Below are 23,262 nucleotides of genomic sequence, written 5' to 3' on the forward strand. Positions count from 1 at the left end.
CTCCTTCAGGATCCTACATGTAAACTGTACCTTCTCTACAGTTCCATTCATACACAGTTATATCAAGTCAAGGAGGTTTCCAAAGGTGTCTTTAAATTTCGGCCTAGTCTCTGAGGCAGTTTTTCTCGTGAACAGCTTGAGAAAGTACATTTTAAGCAAAAGTTGTAATGAAGTCACAGAAACTAGGCGTTATGGACAAATCTTATTAATGTTTGCTATTCTATGAGCTCAAACTGATGAACCGCAATTCTGTGACTAACCCAACAGACCATCTCAGAAGAAAGTGTTTCTTTCTTAACTCTTGAATGAAAAAAACAGTGCAAATTGTAGTTGTAAAAAAGGGATTAGAATGTAGCAATGTAAAACGAAAATGCTAGATATGAGTGTTCGATATTTTTTAATTTAAATTGTTAAGTTCAAACAGTTTCAATTCACAATAAAAACCTCCTGAAATAGAAAAAAAAGTGCACTTACAAAATTTGTAACCATTCACACACTGTGTCTTCTTCCACTTAACATCAGTGATCAAAATAGAGAAAAGCAGAAAATTTACGATTTACACAAAGGATGACAGTGATTTTCAGCTGCACAGCACCTGCTCAAAAGCTCTGAATGAAAATAATGATAAAAATAAATAAAAAGATGTTTAAGCGAGAAGAAATTTAGAGTATTTACATACTTGATGGAGTGAAAACGAAACAAAGTCATGAAAATATACAAATGAGGATCTTAGAATGACATTTATTTCTTTAAAATTATGATACATTAGGTAAGTAAAAATTTTGATTCAAGACTTCAAAGGACCAAGTGACCAAACTCCATTTTAAGGACCAATGTTTTGGTTTGAAATGTGACCTTATCTTCAAATGTACCTCAAGTGATCAAAATATACTTAAAATACAATAGCAATGTGAACACAAGGGACAAGTACAAAATCTAATAATGAACAATTTTACATAAACTTTCTAGCAATAGGAAAGTTAAGACATATTTATAGGTTCATAGGGAAAAAGATAGACTTAAAAAGGATGACAATACTGATTTCAAAAATCAAAATTAAATGAAGGTATTAAAAAGGATGACAATACTGATTTCAAAAATCAAAATTAAATGAAGGTATTAAATCTAAATTTAAATGATCAGGGAACATCATGCCTTTATTCCAAATTCATGGAGATCTTTTGTAACTTGACAAAAATTGATGCAAAATTTTTCTTTCTCTTGCTCAAAGGGGGAAAAAAAAACAAAATTTCAATGAAAAAGAAGGAAAAACAATATTGAATCTGATTTGTCTTTCAATTTAAAAAAGGTGAACGAAAGTAAAAAGGATTTAAAAAAATATTTCTTGCTAGCACAGCAATATCAATACTCTCATTCTGGAATGAGTTCCTTCGTCAAATATAAAAAAAAAGAAGGCAACAGTAAGGCAAGTTTTATGATACGCACTTTCATCCACTGTAAAAAATAAATGAAGGCCTTTTTTAAGACACTTAAAAAAATAAAAGGCACGTGACAATTGCTTGTTTTATCGACGAAAGCTAAAGGAAAGGCATGACATAATTTCAAAATACAAGACATAAACGTTTAACTTCAATACATTTTAGGAGTCATTTGCCTGGGAAACCTAATTTTCCAACTCCACGCGTCAATTTTTAGAGCTGTAAGGGTTTCTGATATTAGATCAAGATACCGAGCGACAAGCAAAATTGCAACAAAAATCAATCACTTTTGAGACACCTGTTTGGCGCAAAGCCCCCTATTTTTGGGCCAGAAAGCCTCATTTCGTTTATGGGTGGCTCTCAATGAAGTTAAAACGCTGCAGGGCTTGCTTCCTTTGAAGTGCTACTTCTCGTCCGATTTGAAACTAAAGATTAAAGATTTTGCAGCAGAAAGGAGGATTGTTGTCAGATGGTGCTGAGAATCAGAAATTTTCCCTCCTTTTAAAGCCATGTAAAATAATAACATTTCATCGCACAATCTGGTCAACTGTTTTTGACCAACCACTTTACTTGTCCCTGCAGCAACTCTCATTGTTAACAATTGATAGATGCGTAGGCAGGTACCAAAAAATAAAATTGGAGGATCTAAAAATTGCTCTATAATTACTGATATTAAATTTTTCTGTCTTGTATTTCGGAGAAATGTTTGACATTTGAGTGACATCACTATGCCAATATTCATGATCAGAGTGAATAAAAATAAAATTAAGATTTTCTTCAAGATTTTTCGAAAACAATTTCTGCACTTGAAAATATAATTTACATGGATATGTAAAATATACCAAATTAGAGTGAAATAGGAGGAAAACAATAGCTAAGACTTAGACTGACAAAATCTACGACTGCAGGATTTACACAGCAAAGGACCCAGCGCAGAACTCATTTACTCTGATGGACGTGAGAACCAGTTAGATACACTACCTACTAAAAATCATAAATCAAAACAAGATAGTGTGTAGAACGGCTTAAATGAATGTAGAGCATGATAGACAGACGCTGAGTCTTTATAGGCATTTGATACCATTGAAAAGGCCTTTTTAAAGAACTCTTATTGCATACCAGGTCTTTTCATTTCTTAAAAATATTAAAATCATCAAAAAATATACATCGATTGCACTATTAAGTCCTCACTCTATGGGTAAAATGACCTACCACTTAAAAATACTGATAAACTCTCACTACTCAGGGCTGAGCAATTTTTCGTGCTAAGGGATTCCAAAAGAGATAAAAAAAATTGTACAGGTAAATATTGTATAAATAAATAAATAAATTAGGGCATTAAAGTAGATTCAATTACTACTACTAGAAAATTCATGACAGAGTAGACTCTCTAATGAATATTTTCTTGATATTTATCATCAATGATTAGAAAAATATTTCCATGATTTTATCGGTAAGTATTTAAAAAAGTCTAAAAAAATAGAGCACTCAAATCGAACTGATGACTGCAATCATTTGCCACTTTTCTTTAAAAAAAAATATTAACATTTTCAAATTGTAACTAGGAAAATACTTTTGAAAATACTGCCGGGACAATTCAGAGCTGAAAAAAATTAATTTTCGGAGGATAAGTAGGTTATGTTAATTATATGAATTCCTGCAAGTTTAATTGAAGTCTTAAAAAAGGCAAAGGTAGCTTTGTAAACCACAAAGAGCTACTGAATTTCAATTTTACAAAAAAGCAAAATTACATAAATACAATTTTGATCTAATTGAGCAGTCGTTCACTGAAAATAAAAATCGAAAGATCATAGGAATATACTTTGCGGAGAATTGTGACAATAAGCGATACAAGAAATACATTTAAGTTTTGCGATTTTTTGGTGATAGACTCAGCAAAGACTAGGCACAATTAGATTTTTTATATTGATTTTAATTAAGAAACTCACTTAACGATTATTTTCCCTCTGCAATGGGAGTGTTCCGAATCGACTGAACACTTAAATAATGTAATAACTCCTGACTTCTTCAACTTAAAGAATATCAATGGAAAGGAAGTAGTAAACCTTTAATTTTCATATTTTCTAGTAGAGACTCTAACTAAGAAAGCAGTACCTACTGTCTGCATTTCCTACAAATTTAACTGCATCAGTTAATGCAGTGTTCAGTCTCAAATACTACAGAATTTCATCTGATGGAGAAATGAGAGCCATTGCTGCATAATTAAACTTGCCTCTGACTAGTAAAAACGGAAGATTCAAAAATTTACTATACAGCTAAATCAATTAACAAAACCTGTGTTACACTTAAAAGTTACGTCTAAATACAGTGGCCTAGGTATGATATGCATCAACAGATAAAACGGTGAAATGAAAATAAATTAAACATGATTCACTCACTAGGTTGTGAATCAGGGAGACTGATAAAATCGCTCGCAATAGTTTTTAGGAAATTTGATTCACAGACATTGTCACTCTGTAAAAGTAAATACACAGAGCACATACTTTGGGATATAATACTACCCAATTTTCTTTTTTTAAAATGGAAAACTGTTTAAATATTATTCCTCGTGAATTGTCAATTTTTCTTCCAATGATTATACGAGAAAATTCAATAAGGACATTAACACAACCTGAAAGACAAAAACTGTCATTGATAAGAGAATTTTGTCCAGTTTGATATAAATCTCAGGCTTGGATTTTTGAAATTTAAAGAAAAAAAAGTGTAAATAGCTCATACTTGGAGCAATGAATCTAAGAGAGCACACAAAATTGATATTTTAAGTTTTACTGCTCATTACTTTCTGTATCTTCATAGAATATTCCGTTTACAGCGTCGAAGCAAACATTTTTCAAGTCCACTGGATCTAACATGAGAGGAAAAAAAACCAATTTTTACAAGTTTTGGTGAGGACTGATTGCAGTGATTAAAAAACAGAGGTGTAAAACTATTAACTAGGAAGAGAAAGAAACTGTGAATGAGCGAAGACGGGATATAAACAGGGGCCAAATTTGAACAGTCTCAGGTGATAGTAACCGATCTGGAAACTTAGTGGGTTGAAAAAAAAATACATAAAATATAAAAACGAAAAACTTGCCAACATTAATCGATCATCAGTTCAAAATGGACGGACCCCGTTCGATCCTTTCGGTCATGAATTATGTTCTTTGCCCAAGCTTTGCACTCGATGTTGATAAGAATTCCCGCTAAATTTGGAAGAAGAAAAAAAAAACAATCAATAATTAGTAATAATATATTCCACATTCATAACCAAATATTATCATCTCCCACAGGAGAGAACATATCTTGTCTGCACTATTTTAGTATTTCTACGTACATTTTATTTTTTTATAGGAGAGCTGTCGCACAAACTAGCCTGAAAGTAATCTTTTGTCACAGAGAGAAAGAAAAATCACTGGATGTTTCAAGAAAATTCATAAGACAGTTTTCCTAAAATCAGATGAAATGTAAAAGAAAAATGCTGAAACAGCGCAATCAACATATGTACATTCCTACCTGTGGAAGAGGACAATATAGTTTTAATTTGCAGAGCTTTTGCTCTCAACTGGCTATATATGGTTTAGGGTGTTAAATTAGTGTTTCCCGTTTAGAAATTTCAGTTTCTCCGAAAGAGCAAAATCTATTAAAATCAAATTAGATATTGAATTAATTTTGATGAGCATTACATACTATAAAAAGAATGCTCTCTGTAAGCTTCAAAATTACAAATTTATGCTAAATTACTTCAAAAATTAAACTTCACTTTTTCTTCTATTCTATGACTTTGCTTCCAGCCGATTACCTGAAAACTGATTCTGGATACTTTTTCCAGCTGAAGGTTTCAGTTAACAAATTTTCATGTTCAGTGTATGGTCTAATTTTTCACTTGGAAGCTGATTTTAAGAATTTCCAATTCATCTTGCATGTTTAGCACAAAATTCTAATGTTGCAACATTCCTAGAGATACGTTAATGAACTACACACACACGAAAAAAATATAAAGTAAGGAGTCCAATTTCGTCTACATTTCAAAGAGTCAAAAATTTTCTAAATTTGTGAGAAATGAGCTCGACTGGGTGTTTCTGGTTAAAAATGAGCTGTTATTTCACATGAGACCACGACCAGCTTGCTGGCATCACTTGTTCTGAAGTTATAGTGTTACTCCTGGTGCTATTGCGAAAGTCTTTGCATTTTTGACTAATTTGGATGCCGCCAAAAAGTGCAACAAGTTTGTGTATAACATCACCCATTTAAAAAAATTTACCGGCTTTCTTTGGATCTACCTAATCAATGCTATGATTTATAGTGATAATGATAAAGAAAAAACCCTAGTACAGAAAAAGGAAAAAAATAACTTCTTTCTGACTTACTTTTAGGTCGAACGAAATGAACAGCTATCAACGGACTGAGATAACCTTCTGAGTTTTCATATGGGAAAAAGTAACCTGGAAAACCGTTGTTCGGAATATATTTGATTGCCCCAACATTTTCAACATCAGCAGGGTTTTCTCCTTCACACGATACCCAAATTGTATTTAGCTGCAAAAAGGCAGGAAAAGTTATACTTGACACAAGAAATAAAAAAACAAAACCTTGTTGAAATTGTGTGATGTAAAATCGGACATATTCAGATAAAATTTTACAAATAGAATTTACACAAAAAAAGAAAAAGAAAAAAAAAAGAAAATTAAGCTATCAGTTACAAAAAATATTCAATCATTCAAAAAAAAACATCATGATCAATGCACTTCTTGATCTAAATAGTTAAGAATATCTGTGTTCTTTTGACTGAACTTATTTTAGGACTTAAGTTTGCAATACGGAAAATTTTTGGCTCATCTTATAAATTACGCATGTGCCGCTAGTTTCTTTGGGTAGAAGTTCTTTTTTATAAAATGAGGTCTATTTTATCAAAAAAATCAACGAGTTTACATTTTACTAAATTGATTTTAATTGCGGGACTCTTTCCCTCTAATAAATTTCTGGATGAAAAACAAGCGTCGAAATCAAATGACCTACGAACTTAACTTACAATAATTAATGATAGAACTCTTCAGAAAAATGTACTGAAACACTTATATGAGCACTTTTGTTTATTTAAAGTTGAGCTGGTGACACATAATTTCGGGGCATAATACTCTCTCATTACCAAAACATGATTCGTCCTCTTTATATTTACATGGTTATGGATAGATTGCTTACCTCTTTGGCATTTGTAGTAAGTAACCTTGTAATGTGAGTTTTTAAATAATCAGGCATAAGTTTTGGCAGCTGGGATGAGTCATTGTAAAAGTCTGGTTTCCAACCATATACCTGAAAAAATAGTAAAAACAGAGAACAACTGAGATAAACAATTGAAACAATTTGTGGCTTAACAAAAACTGTTGCGAACTTTACTTAAACATGATTTCTTCTGGTTTAGAGCTTTTCTTTTTGCAGCAAAAAAGAATAAGAAGGAAACGAATACATGAAAACAATTGAAGGCTTATGCGAGAACAATTTTTCTCGATTCCTTGCTGATTAAGGTCAGGTTCTCTTCCATATTTTTTTAAGGAAAGCCTGGTCGCCAGCAACTAGGAAGCACCGCCTACCGACGCAGGAAATTTGGAAAAGCGTGTTACAAACCACAATAACTGTATACTAAAGAGTGGATTTCAGACCTTTTTCGTGTGTCCATCCTGATTTATTTGTGCTTTACCTAACGTGAGTATATTCACTTGTCAGTATTTCTTACGCCCGACAGACCCATTTAATTTGCTGTCAAAAAATAACTACAGAGGCTTTTAAAAATACTATTTAAGAAAATGTATTAAAAGAGAAACATTTTTTATACATGAAATCAAGACTCTACAGCTTTCTATGACTAAATAATGAGTATTCTTTAGATCAATTGATGCACTTCCACAACAATCATGATCAATCAAAATCAAATCTAGTTCCCACAAGAATCATGACGCTTAGAACTGGTTAAAATTTTAAATGACAAATACCTTATTTAATTTTAAGAAAACACAAGGCCCAGAACGGTGGTAGTAGAAATAGTTTTCTTCGGTGCAAGGGGCAAAAGCTTTGATATCTACATCGCAGACTTGGCCCCGGCCAGGTGGACGGTCATAATCGCAAGCAAAGATATTTTGACCTCGGCCAGGAGTAAGACCAGGTCGTTTGTACACTGAAATAAAAAAAGCATATGACACTAAATATTAAAGGCTCAAAGGATTGGAGCTGAATTGAATGAGAGAGCAATCTCATTTACTTCAATTTGAATCAGATGACACATAAAAGCGAGCAATATGAACTGATCTGTAAGATTCAACCGCAAATGTAAATTAGATAAGCTTGCTACAGAAGATGTAAATCAACGGTGAATCCGTAGAGATACGTACTTCGGTTTGCGACATTACAGACTCCCTATCATGTTTTATTTTCTACTTGAAAAACTACTCAACTTATTTTCATTTCTTAAAAACTTTGGTGGCTTTTCTTCTCCGTGGGAGAAATATTCTAAAAATATATCAAGCAACAATATGGGTTTAGTCTCCATTGAAAAATAAAAGCGGAGATTTTAAAACAACCCAATCAAAAAAAGAGACGGCAAACCAGTCCAGTTATTTTGAAAAACACGGAGAATGAAAAATATTTTTCTCAAAAGAAACGCAAAAAAAAAAAAAAAAATACCTTTTTGCAGTAAAATTCAACTAACAAAAAAATTAATAAATATAAGACAATGGTAAAATACTGACCATCAAGAAACTGTATTAAGCTGTCTGTCCAATACTTGAAGTTTTCTGGATCTGTGCCTTTGAACCAAATGAGTGAACTTTCAGCATTCGACTCGTTTGGCATTGGTCGAAAACCTAAACCTAAAAGAATAAAATAATTTGGTGTAACTATTAATTGAAATAACTGTAAATTAGAACAATAAAAAAACTTACTTAAAAATTAATTTTCTTAAAAGATCTTCATAAATTATTTTTGGACAAATATTTTCAACGATTAACAAAAATACACAGGACAATTTAGTGGTTTAAATATAGACGCCTCATTTACCTTCTTTCTCTTTATCAAATTGAATCTACAAATAGAATTTAAACAAATGAAAGAAACTCTACTATACAATAGTAGCTGCGTGGAAGCTCATCTTCATTTTCAATTAGATGAGCGGATGTCTGATGGACTGGTAAATACAAAGACATGCGTAAAAGTTTGCTTTAAAAATAAAAAATAAAAAGAGAGGAGAGGGAAGGGAAGGGGCAGAGGGTAAGAGAATGAAAAAAAAGTTGATCATACCTGGATTAGTTCCAATTATTGATTCTTCTAACTGGTAACGGGGTATTCTAGGATCTAATGTTAAGAAAAATAGCCATAGTAAAATACCAAACATAGCCGCTAAAACTGCATAGAATACTAGGTAGAATAGCCCAATTTTCGCTGAAACAAAAAAAAGGAAAAAATTAGACCAAACAGATGGTAAACATAAATATAAACTGGGTACAATCTATTAAAAGTACACCGAGAAAATAATTTAAAAAAGAAGAAAATATGATAATACCTATTGCCATGAAAATATTCAAAAATAATTTTGTAAAAAATTTCGGCGAATAGATTTTCATCAATAATCATATTGTACCGGCCGTCGGGGGTGTAGCAAATGCACCCGCTGGCTCTGTAATCAGGAGGTCCCGGATTCGATTCAGACGACCTGAGTTTAATTTTGACGTCTAAAAAAAACAGTTCCCTGGTAAAAATTGGCGATAGGAGCTGCGTTTCAAAATACCATAGGAATTCTTATAGCCGGCTAAAGAAGGCAATAGAAAATCATATAGCTGGCTGTAGAAAGCGGAGCAAATCATATAGCCGGGCTATACGAAGCTATAAAAAAGTATACAGTCGGGCTATAGTTCCTATTGCCGGGCTTTACACTTTATCGCCATCGGCTATAAGAGGCTATAAGAAATTGTGTAGAAATTCGTGTGCTTTGGAAAGCATTGAGTTTGATACGGAACCACCATAATATTCACAAAACACACATTATATTTTCCTTTAATACATATTTTTTTTCATCAATTAAAATGAGAATAATCCATACAGGATGTGCAAACATTTCAAAATCATGAGTTGAAAAGCGCTGACTCCGCAAGATTATATTGGTGCCTAACACAGAGCGGAGCGGCGTGCTGCCAGCGATAAGCGCGCACCAGCGCCTACAAACCTAACAGGGATACTTCACGCATGGCGCAATGCGTGAAGTATCCCTGTTAGGTTTGTAGGCGCTAAGGCGCTTTTCGCGCTGGCTGCCCGCCCGCCGCGCCGCAGCGTGCCACGGCGCTTGAAGCAAATATTTCACACCAGAGGTATTGCACAGTATCATACGAAATTGAAGGCGCTCCAACATATTAGGAATGGCAGGCATCCTTCAAAATAACGGAGCTTTCCGCGCAAAATAAATCAAGATACTACGGCCCAAAAATAGAGCGGTAGTCCAAAAACTCACCAAGTCCCTAGTGTTAGCTAACTAAATATTTAGATTAATTATATTGATTATAAAAGAGATTGATAAAACAAATTATAAATAAGTACAATTTTTAAAATTTAAAAAATCTTATCAAAATCTTATCCGTAATTAGTAACATTCAGCATACACTTTATCGCCTGGCTGTTGCTCAATCGCCATCGGCTATAAAAGGCCATAAGAAATTGTGCAGCCGGCTATAGAAGCTATTGAAAATCTTACAGCCGGCTTTAGGTCTATGGTATTTTGGAACACAGATTCTACTGCCAATTTTTACCAGGGTTGCCTGGGGCTGATTGTACAAAAAGGACTGAGGGGGGATGGGGTTCTAACTGAAAAAGCGCAAGACCCTTGTATGGTACTCGAAAGGATAAAAAAAAAAGAATACCCTTACAATTTTGAAAATATTTTAAAAATATTACCGATTTACAAAGGTATTGCCTCATTTGAAGTCGTGTCTGACCTCGCTAACCGGGGTAAAAGAGTGTCCTACTCTCTTCTGAGGGCCGATTATTGAAACTGATAGACAAAGCTATAGACAAAGACGACAAAAGGGATATGGAGGGACCCTATTGGTGGAAGCGGGTGGTTGCAATGGAAAAAGGAGGTGGGTAATAGACTAACTAACGGAAGCGACACCGACAAGAGACTCGACAATTAGTCGATCATTTTCCCTCTTAGTCTGTAAAGACCATCAGTTTCAACCAATGGGATCGCTCCATACTCCCTATGTCTTCTTTGTCTATAGCTTTGTCTATCAATTTCAATAATCGGCCAGCAGAAAGGGACTCTATTGCGCGTTTTAGCCATCACGAAAGGAGGGGAGGAACTGCCTCTCTGGCCGGTGCTTGGTGCTCAGAGACGCAAAACTTTATAAAATAAAATTTCACGAAACGTCGTGGAATATTTTAAAATTTCTGCGATAAACTCAGTGTGCGGTGAAGTGCAAGAAACAGTAAAATCTTAATTTTGAAATTAAAAAAAAAAAAAAAAAAAAAAAAAAAAAAAACAAAAAAACCTAGGTAAAATGAGTCAAATTTCATATTTTCTAAGAGAATTACCGGAAAATCGTTAAGGTTTGCACGCGCAACCCCCGAGGAATCGTAGAAAATCCATGGAAAACGAGATTTCATTTTAGATCTCTGTGTTCGGTGTGACCGATTTGCCATCAGTGGCAAGGCGTGAATGATCGATTATCGACATTTCCCCATTTGAGGCTGTGGTAAAGAATCGATCACCGAGGTGTTTGTTGCGTACACCCTGTTTATCGATCCTTATAAATAGGTTTAAATGGCAGATCCATCGAAACATCGCAAAGCGCGCCACGCCACTATTTGCCACTCGTCTTCTCTCCATTCCCGTACTCAGCCTCAACGGCGAGCCCTGTTTCCGGTGTCGTCTCAATCGTACGTTCCCGTGACGTCCGCGTCCACGTTCATTCATCATCTCGACCAATGACTCAGCCCTGCCCTGATTACTGAGACTTGGGCCAACGCGGTCTGAAACTAACCGGATCGAGGGATTAAGATATTTGCGCGGACATGACGTTGCCAGAGAGATCGCGAGTACGTGATCAGTTTTCGAGACTCACAGGCGCCAACGCGCCAAATGCGCCTAAAAAATCGGTCATGGCGCCTAAAAAATGAAGGCTCTGCGCCAACGTGGCCCCTAAAAATTGCCCCTTAAAAATCTGGATTTTCATAAGAAGTCACATAAAGAAAGAAATCCAAATCTATGTGAATTGAAAAAACTCAGAATTGTCAGCACTACAAGTGAAAGCTGTTTTTATTCCTCACGATTTAATTCTTGGTGCTTTTGTCTGCCCCAAGTTACAGCTACTTACTAGTTCTGTTAAGAAAACATCTTGCGTATAACTTTTCACTAAATGCGCCGTAATATACAAGCAAAAAGTCAATTTGGCCCCTAAAAAATCTTCAATGGCGCCTAAAAATCGAGCTTGATGCGCCACATGGCTCCCAAAACTCGAAGGTGAGTTTCGAACACTGTACGTGATGTTCGAACGCTCAAGGGAAAAGGGACCTTTATTGCAAGGAGCAGTGGCGTAGCTGAAGGGGGCCTGGACCGCCCCTCTCTCTCTCCATCTATGACCAAATCGAACCCCCCTCACAAAAAACGTCGTTCTTCGAGATTTTCAGGAATTGTTGGAAAAAGTTTTGCAATTAGAAACCGCAACTGAATTTCGGGCTCAGGTTAGAAGCAACGTACACGCCATAAGTTTCTCTATACACATAAGTGTTTTTTTACAAATGAGCTAGAATTTGAAGTTCCGAATTGCAAAATGTAGTCCAGTTCATTCGCAGACACCTCCCCCCCCCCCCATTTCATCAGAAGAGAATTGAATTCCTCAGTTCGAAAATGACACATCTCGGAAAAATGAAATTTTTCAAGAGACGATAAAAACCGCGTCCCGGCTAGGAAAACGATTTTTCTGCGCCAAATAAAAAAAAAATAAACAACGTAAAAAACATCAATTGTGTCGTTTTCGAACTGCGCGATTCAATTTTAATTCTCTTTGAGTTGAGTCGGGTCGAAAAATTGGAATTGAAGTCTCCCCTAGAAAACGCGTACGTGCCCTCGACGACAGAACATGACTACATTTCCACTTGCTGATTATACTTCTACCAGGCAACTATTGGACATTTAGTCATTGCCAGTTATTAAAATTAGTAAACTTTTCATTTAAATCACTGATGTTTCCGCTTTTCATGCGGAAGAATTGGCTCAATTTTGAACAGAAACTGCACGGTCATATTCTTGTAAAAAATTGAATTGTTGTAACAGCAAAATTGAAACGGGGCTGAGTTTTTTCGTTTGAGAAACTACGATATCTCGAAGGGTGAATTGCGAGCGGTTTATTTAATTTCTGTGCTGATTGAAAGTGGAAAGCCTCGATGTATTCTGACAGTTTGGAGCCTTGAAAAAGAAAATGACGAGGGCTCAGAATCTATCCTTTTATCCATGTCATAAAAATGAAAATTTAGCGCGTAAATTAAGCTCTTAGAAAGATTTGATACGTTTTCACTGAATTTGATGACTGCGCATTATTTTGCAAACGGGTACAGTCGCAAGTGGTAACGTCACCATAGGAATTCTCCGTGCTGTCGGATTGGATCCAAAGAGTGACATAACCTCTTCCAATGCCAGAAGTGAGGATCAAATTGATTTTCTATGACGTGGCACAGATAACGTCTTCATGTCAGTCGGTTGACATCATACCTATGATCTCACCTTACGGGAATATATTTCAAGCTTTAGGGAGCAGACGTTTCGGCAACAATGTTTGGTCTGACCAGTCAGACAGCATAGTTTAACATCAGTTTGATTTCGAAGTGAGCAGACTGATCCGGACAGACTCGGACAGACATTGGACTAATTCATTTTACAAACTAGGGCTGTTCCACGAAAGGAAGCTGAGAAGGGGACAGGGACACGGTGCTCCCCTGAAGAGATACCGAGAGAGAACCCAGAGACCAGTGGCGTGGCGTGCTTTGCGATATATCGATTGATCTGCCATTTAAACCTATGGATAGGATCGATAAACAGGGTGCTCGCAACGAACACCTCAATAATCGATTCTTTACCACTGATTCAAATGGGGAGATATCGATAAGTTGTTGTATTTTAGAAAAAAAGAAAGAATATTTGGTTTCCAGAAATTTTCGCTTTCCCAGCAGTTAAAATGAATTTGTTTAATTTGATATAATAATATGAAACGCATTAAGTAATCAGTTTAATTGAACGATAGCGATTTTTAATTGTTTTAAATGTTAAGTTGAATATTCCATTTTTTTTTTTTTTTGGTGAAAAACCTGAACATGCCCAAAAAAATGTTTTCTTTCAGTATTATTTTAACTTAAAGCGTCGTTTTTCGTCAACAGAATTTGGTTTTTTCCTTCATTGAATCAATGCAGATTTAACTTAAAGCCGTTTTTTTTTAGTTGAGGAAACGTTGTTTTGTTATTGTTTTTTAAACTTAAACTTAACGATAGCAAACCACAGTTTCTTTAATTTAAAAAAAAACTGACTTTAAGTTATAAATCGGCACGGATTTTATTAGAAAGAAAAAAAAAAACAAATTTTGTCGACAAGAAAGGACGCTTAAAGTCAAAATAATACTTCGAAAAAAATATTTTTCAGTGTGCTTAAACGTAGGAAATCCAATTTGCATCATGACACTTTTTAAAGAAGAAAAGTTAAATTACTTAAAAAGGCAAGATAATTGTGTTTTTTTTTTTTTTAAAAAAAAAAACAATCAAATTTTCGTGCCAACGATTGGCGGTATTTTTCAGGATCGGCTTCTGAGTGCCGCTTCCACTCGGTCCCATAGCAGCAAGGAACGCACCAGTAGTGAGTCGTGAATGATCGATTATCGACTTTTCCCATTTGAATTGCTATGGTAAAGAATCGATTATTAAGGTGTTCGCTGCGAACACCGTGTCTATCGATCCTTTCCCACAGGTTGAAATGTCTGATCAATCGATATATCGCAAAGCACGCCACGCCACTGGAACACACGTCAGCTCTTTACCCTCACCGCCAGTCACTACGTGTTTTTTATGCGGTCAAGTTCGCCTTCAATTACCGCGATGGCAATTTGAGCGGCTTGGGAGCACGAATAGTTGAGCGCAAAGGCGTTTCCACTTTCGCTCAGTTCGGCTCCGCTTTAATTTGACCCCTTGTACTTTTTCATCCCGCTGTATTTCAAAATCCGTGGAAAAAAAAACGTTATTTCAAAATTCATGCTGTTGCATTCCACACATCTAGTTGCAAGTTTGGTCAAAAAATAAGGTACGCCCGGATCAAATTGTTTTCATTGTTAGTAAGCTCATTGGGAAAAATCCAGCACTTTCCCTGAGCTACTTAGTGTATTCAGGAAACATTTTAGGGGCCGTTAAAGAATTATGTAACGCACTTATTTCGATTTTTACCCCCCCCCCCCACCTCCTCTCATAGTAACGCAGTCCTCCACCGCCCTTTTGAATTACAAAACGCTGGCCTAGCCGCCCTTCCCCCCGATTTTCAGAAAATATTCTAAAATTGCCAATTTTCTGCGCGTTCTTTTCAATTTTTCCCCTCTCGGCTCGGATTTGTTACGTAACTCTAAGCTTGACCCCCCCCCCTCCCCCCTTGTAACGCACCGTAGCGCTGGCTCTAACCCCCCTCCACCCAAAGTGCGTTATGTAATACCTAAGCGGGTCTTTTCCACATCCCTGACGACAGCCAGAGACCATCGTTCACCCCTCGAAGCCTTGCACAGTTTATTCATGGCCTCCAATCCGTAACCGTGGAGCGTCAACGAGTTTTCCGCTCGAAATACCCACTTTTGGCTAGAGTCCCTTTTATACTGAGAGTCAAGACAATGTGAATCCATTTCTGATTGGTTACCGTATTTTAGGCCTCCACAGGGTCACAAACGGGAATAAAGATTACATTTTCACCAATTGCAAAGATTATAATCTGGGATGGACCGAGGAATTACGGGTTCGACAAGGGACAAACGGAATGAGAGAGGGAACGGAGAAAGGAATTTGAGAATGGGCCGATCAAAGATTGAGAAAAACGTTCAATTTGTGTAATTAAATTTGTTTTGTCTTTATTCCCGTTTGTGACTCCATGAGGGGGTGTTGTCTTGACTCTCAGTATAAAGGGACTCTACTTTTGGCGGTGCCAAGGCGCTAAACGGCTCCTCCGGTTTCATCGGGGCGGCGATATCCAACATGGGTCACGGGTGGCCTTGGGTGATGTTTATCGAAGCAGGATCCGAATGAACTTAACCGTGTGTTGAGACCTTTACCGGGACCGGGGTCGGAATTGAGGCCACGGCGGCGTTACATCATCGGTGTCGGTCTCCGCTGTCAACGGATGCAATCCGGTGGATGATGGTTTGCAACGCTCCCCGAGTCCCTGCTCCCGTTGCAGACCGGCTCCGAATTTCAATGCATCCCGCGTCCCGCCTCGCGGCGACCACCGCCCGAGGAAACGACGACCCATTCAGGCGGTCCACTCGCTTGCCCACGACTCGGCCGGCGCCCCTGATGTCGGACTTAACGGTGAATGCACTCCTTGCAAATTTCAGCCGAGGCGAGAAAGAGTCACAAGAAAGGAGAATGAAATACTGTAAGGGGCCGTTCAAGCACAGGGACAAGAGGATTGCATTTTGCAAAAAGGAACCACTAGCATTGCAATGTTGCTAAGATTGTGCAACTTCTTTTGTCTTGGAGGAAAAACCCGATTATCCATTAATAGTTTCTATTTTACTCGCTAAAAACTGTAAATCTAAGACAAAAATTACCATCTAGATTTCATAGTTTTTCACGATTTCCGCAATGTTATTGCAAAAGATGAAGTTGCACAATCTTAGCATCATTACAATGCTAGTGGTTCCTTTTGGCAAAATGCAATCCAAGAGACCCTCCACTGGCCTCTTGATGACAGGTGGAAGCTTCCACTCTCAGGGATTCAACAATTCCTTATGGACAATAATTATGAGGGAGCAAAAGTCGTCACTCTCATTTCGGCTGTTGACCTACCTACATGGTAGATGATGAGCTTCGGGTGACGTCATTAGCCAAACAAGTTCCCGAAATTTCGGCTTGTTTGCAAAACGAAACTGCAAACACGTTGTTAAACATCAACCATGTAGATAAGTCAACAGTAGAATGCTGAAGTCCCGAAAGTAAAAGAAAGTATATATATCTCCGGAATGCGTGAGGTATCACGCCGCATTAGAGGGCGTTTTCAAAACAGCCAAGTTCCGATACCCGGATTATCGTTTTGCATAGTTCATATTCCTTTGTTATATTCCGTGCCGCTTGTTTATTTTTAATCCTCCTATAAAAACCACCCATTTGCTAAATACAATTCTAGCTGAAGCGCACTTAAGCGCATTCATGACTGCAAAAATTTTAACGGAAATCGAAAAGGCCAGCGCGCGTGAAGGCTATTTCAATTGTAATCTTCCGTCGCATATCTAAGGGGCAATGATACAACTATTTGAACTCTCCGGAATGCGTGAGGTATCACGCCGCATTTGAAGGCGTTTTCAAAACAGCCAAGTTCCGACACCCGGATTATCGTTTTGCATAGTTCATAGTATTTTGTTTTTATTTCTAACCACTTGTTTATTTATAATCCTTCTATGAAAACCACCCATTCGTAAATACAATTCTAGCTGAAGCGCATTTCAGCTATGCATTCACCACAGCAAAAATGTCAAAGGAAATCGACGAGCCCAGCGTGCATGAAGGCAGGCCCGTCACAAGGGGGGCCCGGGCCCCGGAGGGGGCCCGTGTTACCCGTGAAAAACCACTACGAATTCACATGCAACCCTTGTTTCATAAGAAAAAGTGAAAAATTTACCCTAAAAATTTCGCAAAAGGTGAATAGATTTTCAGAAACACGCTGGGGCACTGTAGAATTCTTCTTAAATTTTCAAAGAAGTATACTTCTAGGCAAATTTCTATCTATTTTCAAGATTTTCAGTACAGAGGGATATTTTTAGTAACTGCGTTTCATTTTCTTCCGTCCTCAGATGCTGAGAGTCTCCAGTCGGGGCATCCTCGACTTCAATGGCTCATGGCTCAACTCCCTTGCCATAGACAAACGAAGGGGGAGTCCAAGGGGGGGCTGGCCCTCTTAGAACTGAAAATAGTATCATACGCCCCCCCCCCCAAAAAAAAATGAAAATTTTCCAGATGTTTTGAATGCAACAATTCGCAAGTATTTTGTGCTGAAAGTATAAAAAAAAAAAAAAAAAAAAAAAAAAAAAACAAAAAAAAAAATAATTATTCCGCAGAAATTGATGGAAAAATTCTTTATGGAAGCTTCAAAATGCGTCCGATTAGTCGTATAAATTCTAAAATTTCTCGGGGATGCCCCTCGGACCCCCCCCCCCCCTCCGTGCTTGGGGCCAGGACCTTAAAACTGGTACCAGGGCCCGAGATGGGATGTGGCGGGCCTGATAGCAACACAAAAAATAATGCATATAAATTCGTAATAGACTGCGTATTTGGAGCTCTTAACGTATGGGCACTTATTTTCAGCAGATCTGTCTTATACCTAGATAATGAGAATGATTTTGAGCTCTTCACTAGGGAGGGCTTTGTAAAACGCCGACACAAAAACGGTAAGCTATCAGTTTTACAATAGTTTCACAATATTTCTTATGTCATCAAGACAACTCACTGCAAACCCGAGGAATATTTAGCGTGCATTTTGCATGAAGACGTTTTTGTGCTAAAAGGAATTAGGTAAGTGCGAGTGAAATACATCTGGAAAAATTAGGAAAAACAAAATTCCTCGGTACAGCGTTCCTTTTGACGTGATGTATATTTCCTTCCAGCGTGAATAAATCCATTCGTGAATCAATTTTCAGCGGAAATTTGGCAACGCAGGAATCCAAATAAGACTGTAATGCTTGGGAGGACTGCATGAATCCTAATGAGGGGGGACGGGACATTCAGTCCAAAGCATTGCAAAAATTGGCAGAGAGGCGAACCTCTCGGCGACGGCGGCGCGGTGAGGAATAATTTTTCAAAGTTACCCCTCCTCTATTCGTGTCACACGTGTGTGTCTAAGTCTATGTCACGCAAATAAACAAATCTTTACGTATTCAGTAAAACGTGTCTTCGAAAGCTTTCCTAGTTGTTTTATTGAGACAATGATTCGTGTAGAAACAAATGTGAGGCCTTGGGGGCAGAGATGGAGAGTGCAATTTTAAAAGGCTCGAATAAATTTCACAAAATTTGGAATTTGTCAATTTTTATCGGCTTTGTTGATTCAATATTCGGAGGTCGGAAAAACATTCCAGTGGCCCGATTATTGAAACTATGTCAGCCCGACACGACAAGACATAGCCCTATCTCAACCATGCAATATATCGCAATTCGATGTCTTATCGGGCTGGTTTAAATTTTAATAATCGGCCCGCAGGTGACTTTCCTGTTGGTGCAGCAGTATTGTGCTACCCTACTGAGGTGCTGTACACGAAGTGGCACTAAGGGGAGTTTACAGAGAAATTTAGCCTTAACCTAACCTCTAAACCAAATGAAAACATTTGCGACGCGTGAATGTCTTAGGCTTGGGGTAAAAAATGTCTAGGTCGAGAATCACTGTTTGTCTGAATCTAGGCGTTTCTTAGCTTCCTGAATGCATCCTCAATAGTTCCAAAAAATTTCATGATAGTTTTCATCTCTGCTTAGGGGGCTTACAGATCAGTAAAAAGAACGTCAAAGGCATCATCCGAGAGCTCTTCTCACTGTTCCATCCAGTCAGTGATTAAAGAGAAAAAAAAAACCCTTATACAACTAATAAAATTTACGACGAAGTAAAAAGAGGAATTGTTTCAATTGGGAACTCTTGCGCAACACAAAAATAAAACATGGTTGAAGTTAATAAATGCTTTTGGCCAACGAAAACGTAGGAATACTCATCGTAACGTCGAAATACAACTATTTCTACCCGACGGGTATCCGTGTTGCATAAACAAAAAATGAAGGCGTTTTTGGTTTTGTCCTTCCTTTACCTCACAAAGAACGTAGGACAAATGTTTCACATCAGCCACTGGGAATAATCGCGTTCACGGCCGTGAAGTGAGTTCATACTGCCGTGCTGGGGAAAAACGCCGTATGAACCTTCAGGCGTAGCCAAATTTCCTTTGATAAAACGCGAATTTTGTGGTAACTTATGAATATTTTTCTTCCAATTTTTCAGATAATTTTGTTCGTAATTTCATCTACAGATTCTGAAAATTTACAGGAAAAATATTCATAACTTTCTTTAAAAATAAACATTTCATAGAAGGAAATTCGGCAACTCTCGAATATTCATACGGCGTTAACCCGTGTTTCCAAAACTGCTCTTCATTCATTTATTTCTTCCTTACGTTCGTCAGCAGGGGATATACTACTCTCTCGCAAAATAATGTGAACTTTCTGCTGTTTCGTTTGAAGTAGGTAACGTGAACTTTTGTGTTTTTGCTGTTTTCTCAAGGAGTCCTCGCTTTTAAACGGATATGGTGTTACAAATTTTGATGTTTTAGTTAAATCAGTCGATTTATTTAAAATTGGATTGGTATGATTTTGAAGGAAACTCAACTTCGAAAATCAGGTCGTTACGGCTCTATTCGATGACACGGCAGAACAGGAAACACGGAGGTTTTGGAGAGGAATGAATAGGCGAAGAGTGTATCCATGAAAGCAAGTACTTACACCCACGAGAGAACTATTTTATTCATTTGATTAATGAAATTACGAGAATCCGTAAAAACACTGATAGCAAAATCGTGTTGATACGACCTTCTGAGTGGCTCTAAATCAATGGTATCAGCACAATCGACTTTCGCGGCTACGAGTGGCTACACGATATTAAGCTCAATGCAGAGAAAAGTTCATGTATGAGCACTGGCAGCCTGCACAGTTTCACACTGACCAATCAAAAATTAAACTTTGGGATATATCCGTTTCGAGATGCATAAAAACTTCTCTCATAATTTTTCCAGGATTCTACGACAAAATTTTCAAGTTGCTTCTGCTTCGAATACTTTCAGACCGTTTTTACTCTCGGAGGCTTCTATCCTTGGATGAAAATCTACACGCATTTAACACACCTTTTCACAATATAGCAATGAGATGAGCGTATAACATTAAGAGAATTTTAAATTATCGAGTTTTAATGTTGTCTTTTTTTTGCATCTTTTTCGCACAATCAAACTACCTAGAGGATTTTTTAAAATTAATTTTTCATTAATTTTTATTAACTACTCCGGCAACGTTTTTAGAGGAAATGTAATGCATGCCAAATTTATAAAAAAAAATACACCATAAATCATTATTTTTAAAAAAAAAAAAAAAAACCCCGCGTTGAAATACCAATAGTTTGAGGATAACAAAAAAAACCGGTAAGGAAAAAATCCAACGGAATCTTAACAGGAATGGCATCGAAATTGAGGAAACTATTAACCTGTGCATGCATGTATACGATTTCCGACTCCCCTTGTCCTTTCTGCAAAAAATATGAAAATTTAGGGGCAAATTTTTACGAGACCAAAATGAATAAATGAACGGGAAGAAAAAAGATAGATCTATTCCTCGAAAAAGAAAATGTTCACTCGCTTCGCACAATCTGAACGACGAGTGCGGATTGAGTTTTTACAGTCTCCTAAAAAGTAGAAACTTTGGTTGAAAGTTCAACTTGAGTTCCACTTGTTAGGAAAAACAACCTTAACTCCAAACTGGAAGCCCTGAATATATCTGCTGTTTTCGCATAGCTCGGCATTGCAGGTAATCGGAATGAAGAAAGGGTTATTCGGTAAACAGAAGCCCGGGAAAGGCAGGGTGAAATGCGGGATGAACACGAGAGAGAAGGGGTGGAAATGATAGTGAGTGATTGCCGATGGCTGGTAGTTCCCGGAAAACATGGTTGTCAATATGATCTCAAATACTAAATTTTTGTAAGGATGGACATTAGGCCTTCCAGGCTCCAAAAATGGCGGCAACTTTGGATAGGAGGGGTGATCGATCACTAACTTTTGACGGTTGTCACCTGCTGCACTTGTTATGGATTTTTAGCATTGAGAAATGGATTCACCCTTTCCGTCCAAAATGACTGGATCCTCTTATTAGGGTGACCACGATTATTTGAAATTGGAACTTCCTGGTTTTGTCAGGCCCCTCCTGAAAAATTTTCAGAGGACCCCGTGACCTTCGAGACAATACGGGAAACGGTAAGAAAAATAATGGGTAATTTTAATTTTTAAGCTCTTCCGAACTGCCTAGGTCACAAAGTGAAGCCATAAGATGTGTGACGTGGAAGTTTCCAAGAGTTTGATGCGATGTTTTCTACCTAGTAGTAACAAAAATTGCAGAGCTGCAGAAGACAGTTACCTAACTGAAAAAGATTGATATAGTCGTTTCCTTTACTTGCCACATCTTGAATTTTACTCAAACTACATACCGAGACGGTTTACTTGAATAAAACCAACTATGTTCATTACATTCGAAAAAATCAGTTCAGCAATGAGGCAGTTCGGCTGGTGAGGGATTGGCTTAAAAGCTATTGCACTATATGTAAAATTTCACCAGAAAAACGATGAGCACAATAAAAAGTTTTGAAAAAAATTGCTAAGGGGAGAAAATGCGATTTTAAAATCGTGCCCCTCAAAAACGTTATTTGAATCCGGGCCGTGGCGCGAACGCCGATTTTTGACGTCACACCTCAGGTGACCACCCTTGGTTTATTCCGAGTTAGTCCGAACAATATGGCTGCTGCCCGGTTTGCTTATTTAGCGAAAGTTTCTATCTGTATATTGTGATTTAGTGGTAAAATTTGACGAGAAATTTGTTGAAACATTTGGTTTCGTCCGAAATTAACTCTTTCTTGATGAAAAAAGGCGTTAAAGTTCGCGAAATTTATTCACCGGGCGACCGCGAGTGAGCATCGGCTATCGGAAACGATGGGCTCGTAAACAAACGAAGATTGATAACAGGAAGGATCCAAACAACTCGGAATCTTTTAATTTTCTTTACCTTTAAACCATTTCTGACTTCTACAAAGCATCTGAAAATCAGTTTTATCGTATTTTACAATCTGGAGCTAGAGTCTATCGGCTCATTGTGATGTGTATTCAGAGTATTCTGAAACAGAAAGTCAGTTGTCATAAGTTCACACCCAGACATTCTTTTCTTGGATCATTCGCTTTTCATTTTCGCCTCAAATCAAGTGTTTTGTAGTTTCCTTATCTGAAGTATGTGGTTTTGAATTCAAATTCATACAAGAGTTTGAAGTTCATCTGTTTTAGCATTAAAGCCTATTGAGCCCTCAAACTTTACCGATATGATTACAGTTCAAGGTTCCTCTGGTCCGTACCAAGTGATTACACATCAAAGATGTGTCCTATGGTTCTTCAAATTAACAGTTCAGAAGTAAATTAGAGACTTCAGTAACTTAATCCACTCCTGCCCTTTCCTTCAGTGTTTGTTCGTGTCTGTTCTTTATGCGTTACCACTCTAGTGCATACACCGGTAATGTAGGTTAGATAGGTATTATCGCATATTTTCTACTAGCAGTACCTTCTCTTAAGCGTTCTAATTTAGCAAAGAAATTCCACCAGTTGCAGAAAATTGTGTGCGTAATGAATAAGTGAATATGAATACCTCCTTTTGGTGACTCAAAGTTTCTCAGATCCGTCTTAAGGAGGTTTTGCATGTAGGTGCATGATCAGTTTTGCCAGATGAAATTACTGCTCTAGCAGCTTCAAATTTATACTTTGATCTCTGATTCACTAATAAATGA

The 23,262-nt window shown here is 37.2% G+C and overlaps 1 protein-coding gene across 1 annotated transcript in view; it reads right to left on the reverse strand.

The window, feature by feature from the left end:
- Nucleotides 1–380: 380 nt before the first annotated feature.
- LOC109032101 (sodium/potassium-transporting ATPase subunit beta-2) overlaps nt 381–23,262 on the reverse strand; it is a 32,173-nt gene continuing 9,291 nt past the window's right edge. Inside the window, exons 2-7 of the mRNA XM_019044058.2 lie at nt 8,730–8,870; nt 8,183–8,302; nt 7,430–7,611; nt 6,642–6,752; nt 5,810–5,978; nt 381–4,645 (exon numbers count right to left, since the gene is read on the reverse strand). Coding sequence (XP_018899603.1) covers nt 4,542–4,645; nt 5,810–5,978; nt 6,642–6,752; nt 7,430–7,611; nt 8,183–8,302; nt 8,730–8,870 — 827 coding nt within the window. The 3' untranslated portion in view covers nt 381–4,541. The remainder of the gene's footprint in view (nt 4,646–5,809; nt 5,979–6,641; nt 6,753–7,429; nt 7,612–8,182; nt 8,303–8,729; nt 8,871–23,262) is intronic.

The sequence above is a fragment of the Bemisia tabaci genome, chromosome 7, assembly GCF_918797505.1.
Source record: "Bemisia tabaci chromosome 7, PGI_BMITA_v3".
NCBI lineage: Eukaryota > Metazoa > Arthropoda > Insecta > Hemiptera > Aleyrodidae > Bemisia > Bemisia tabaci.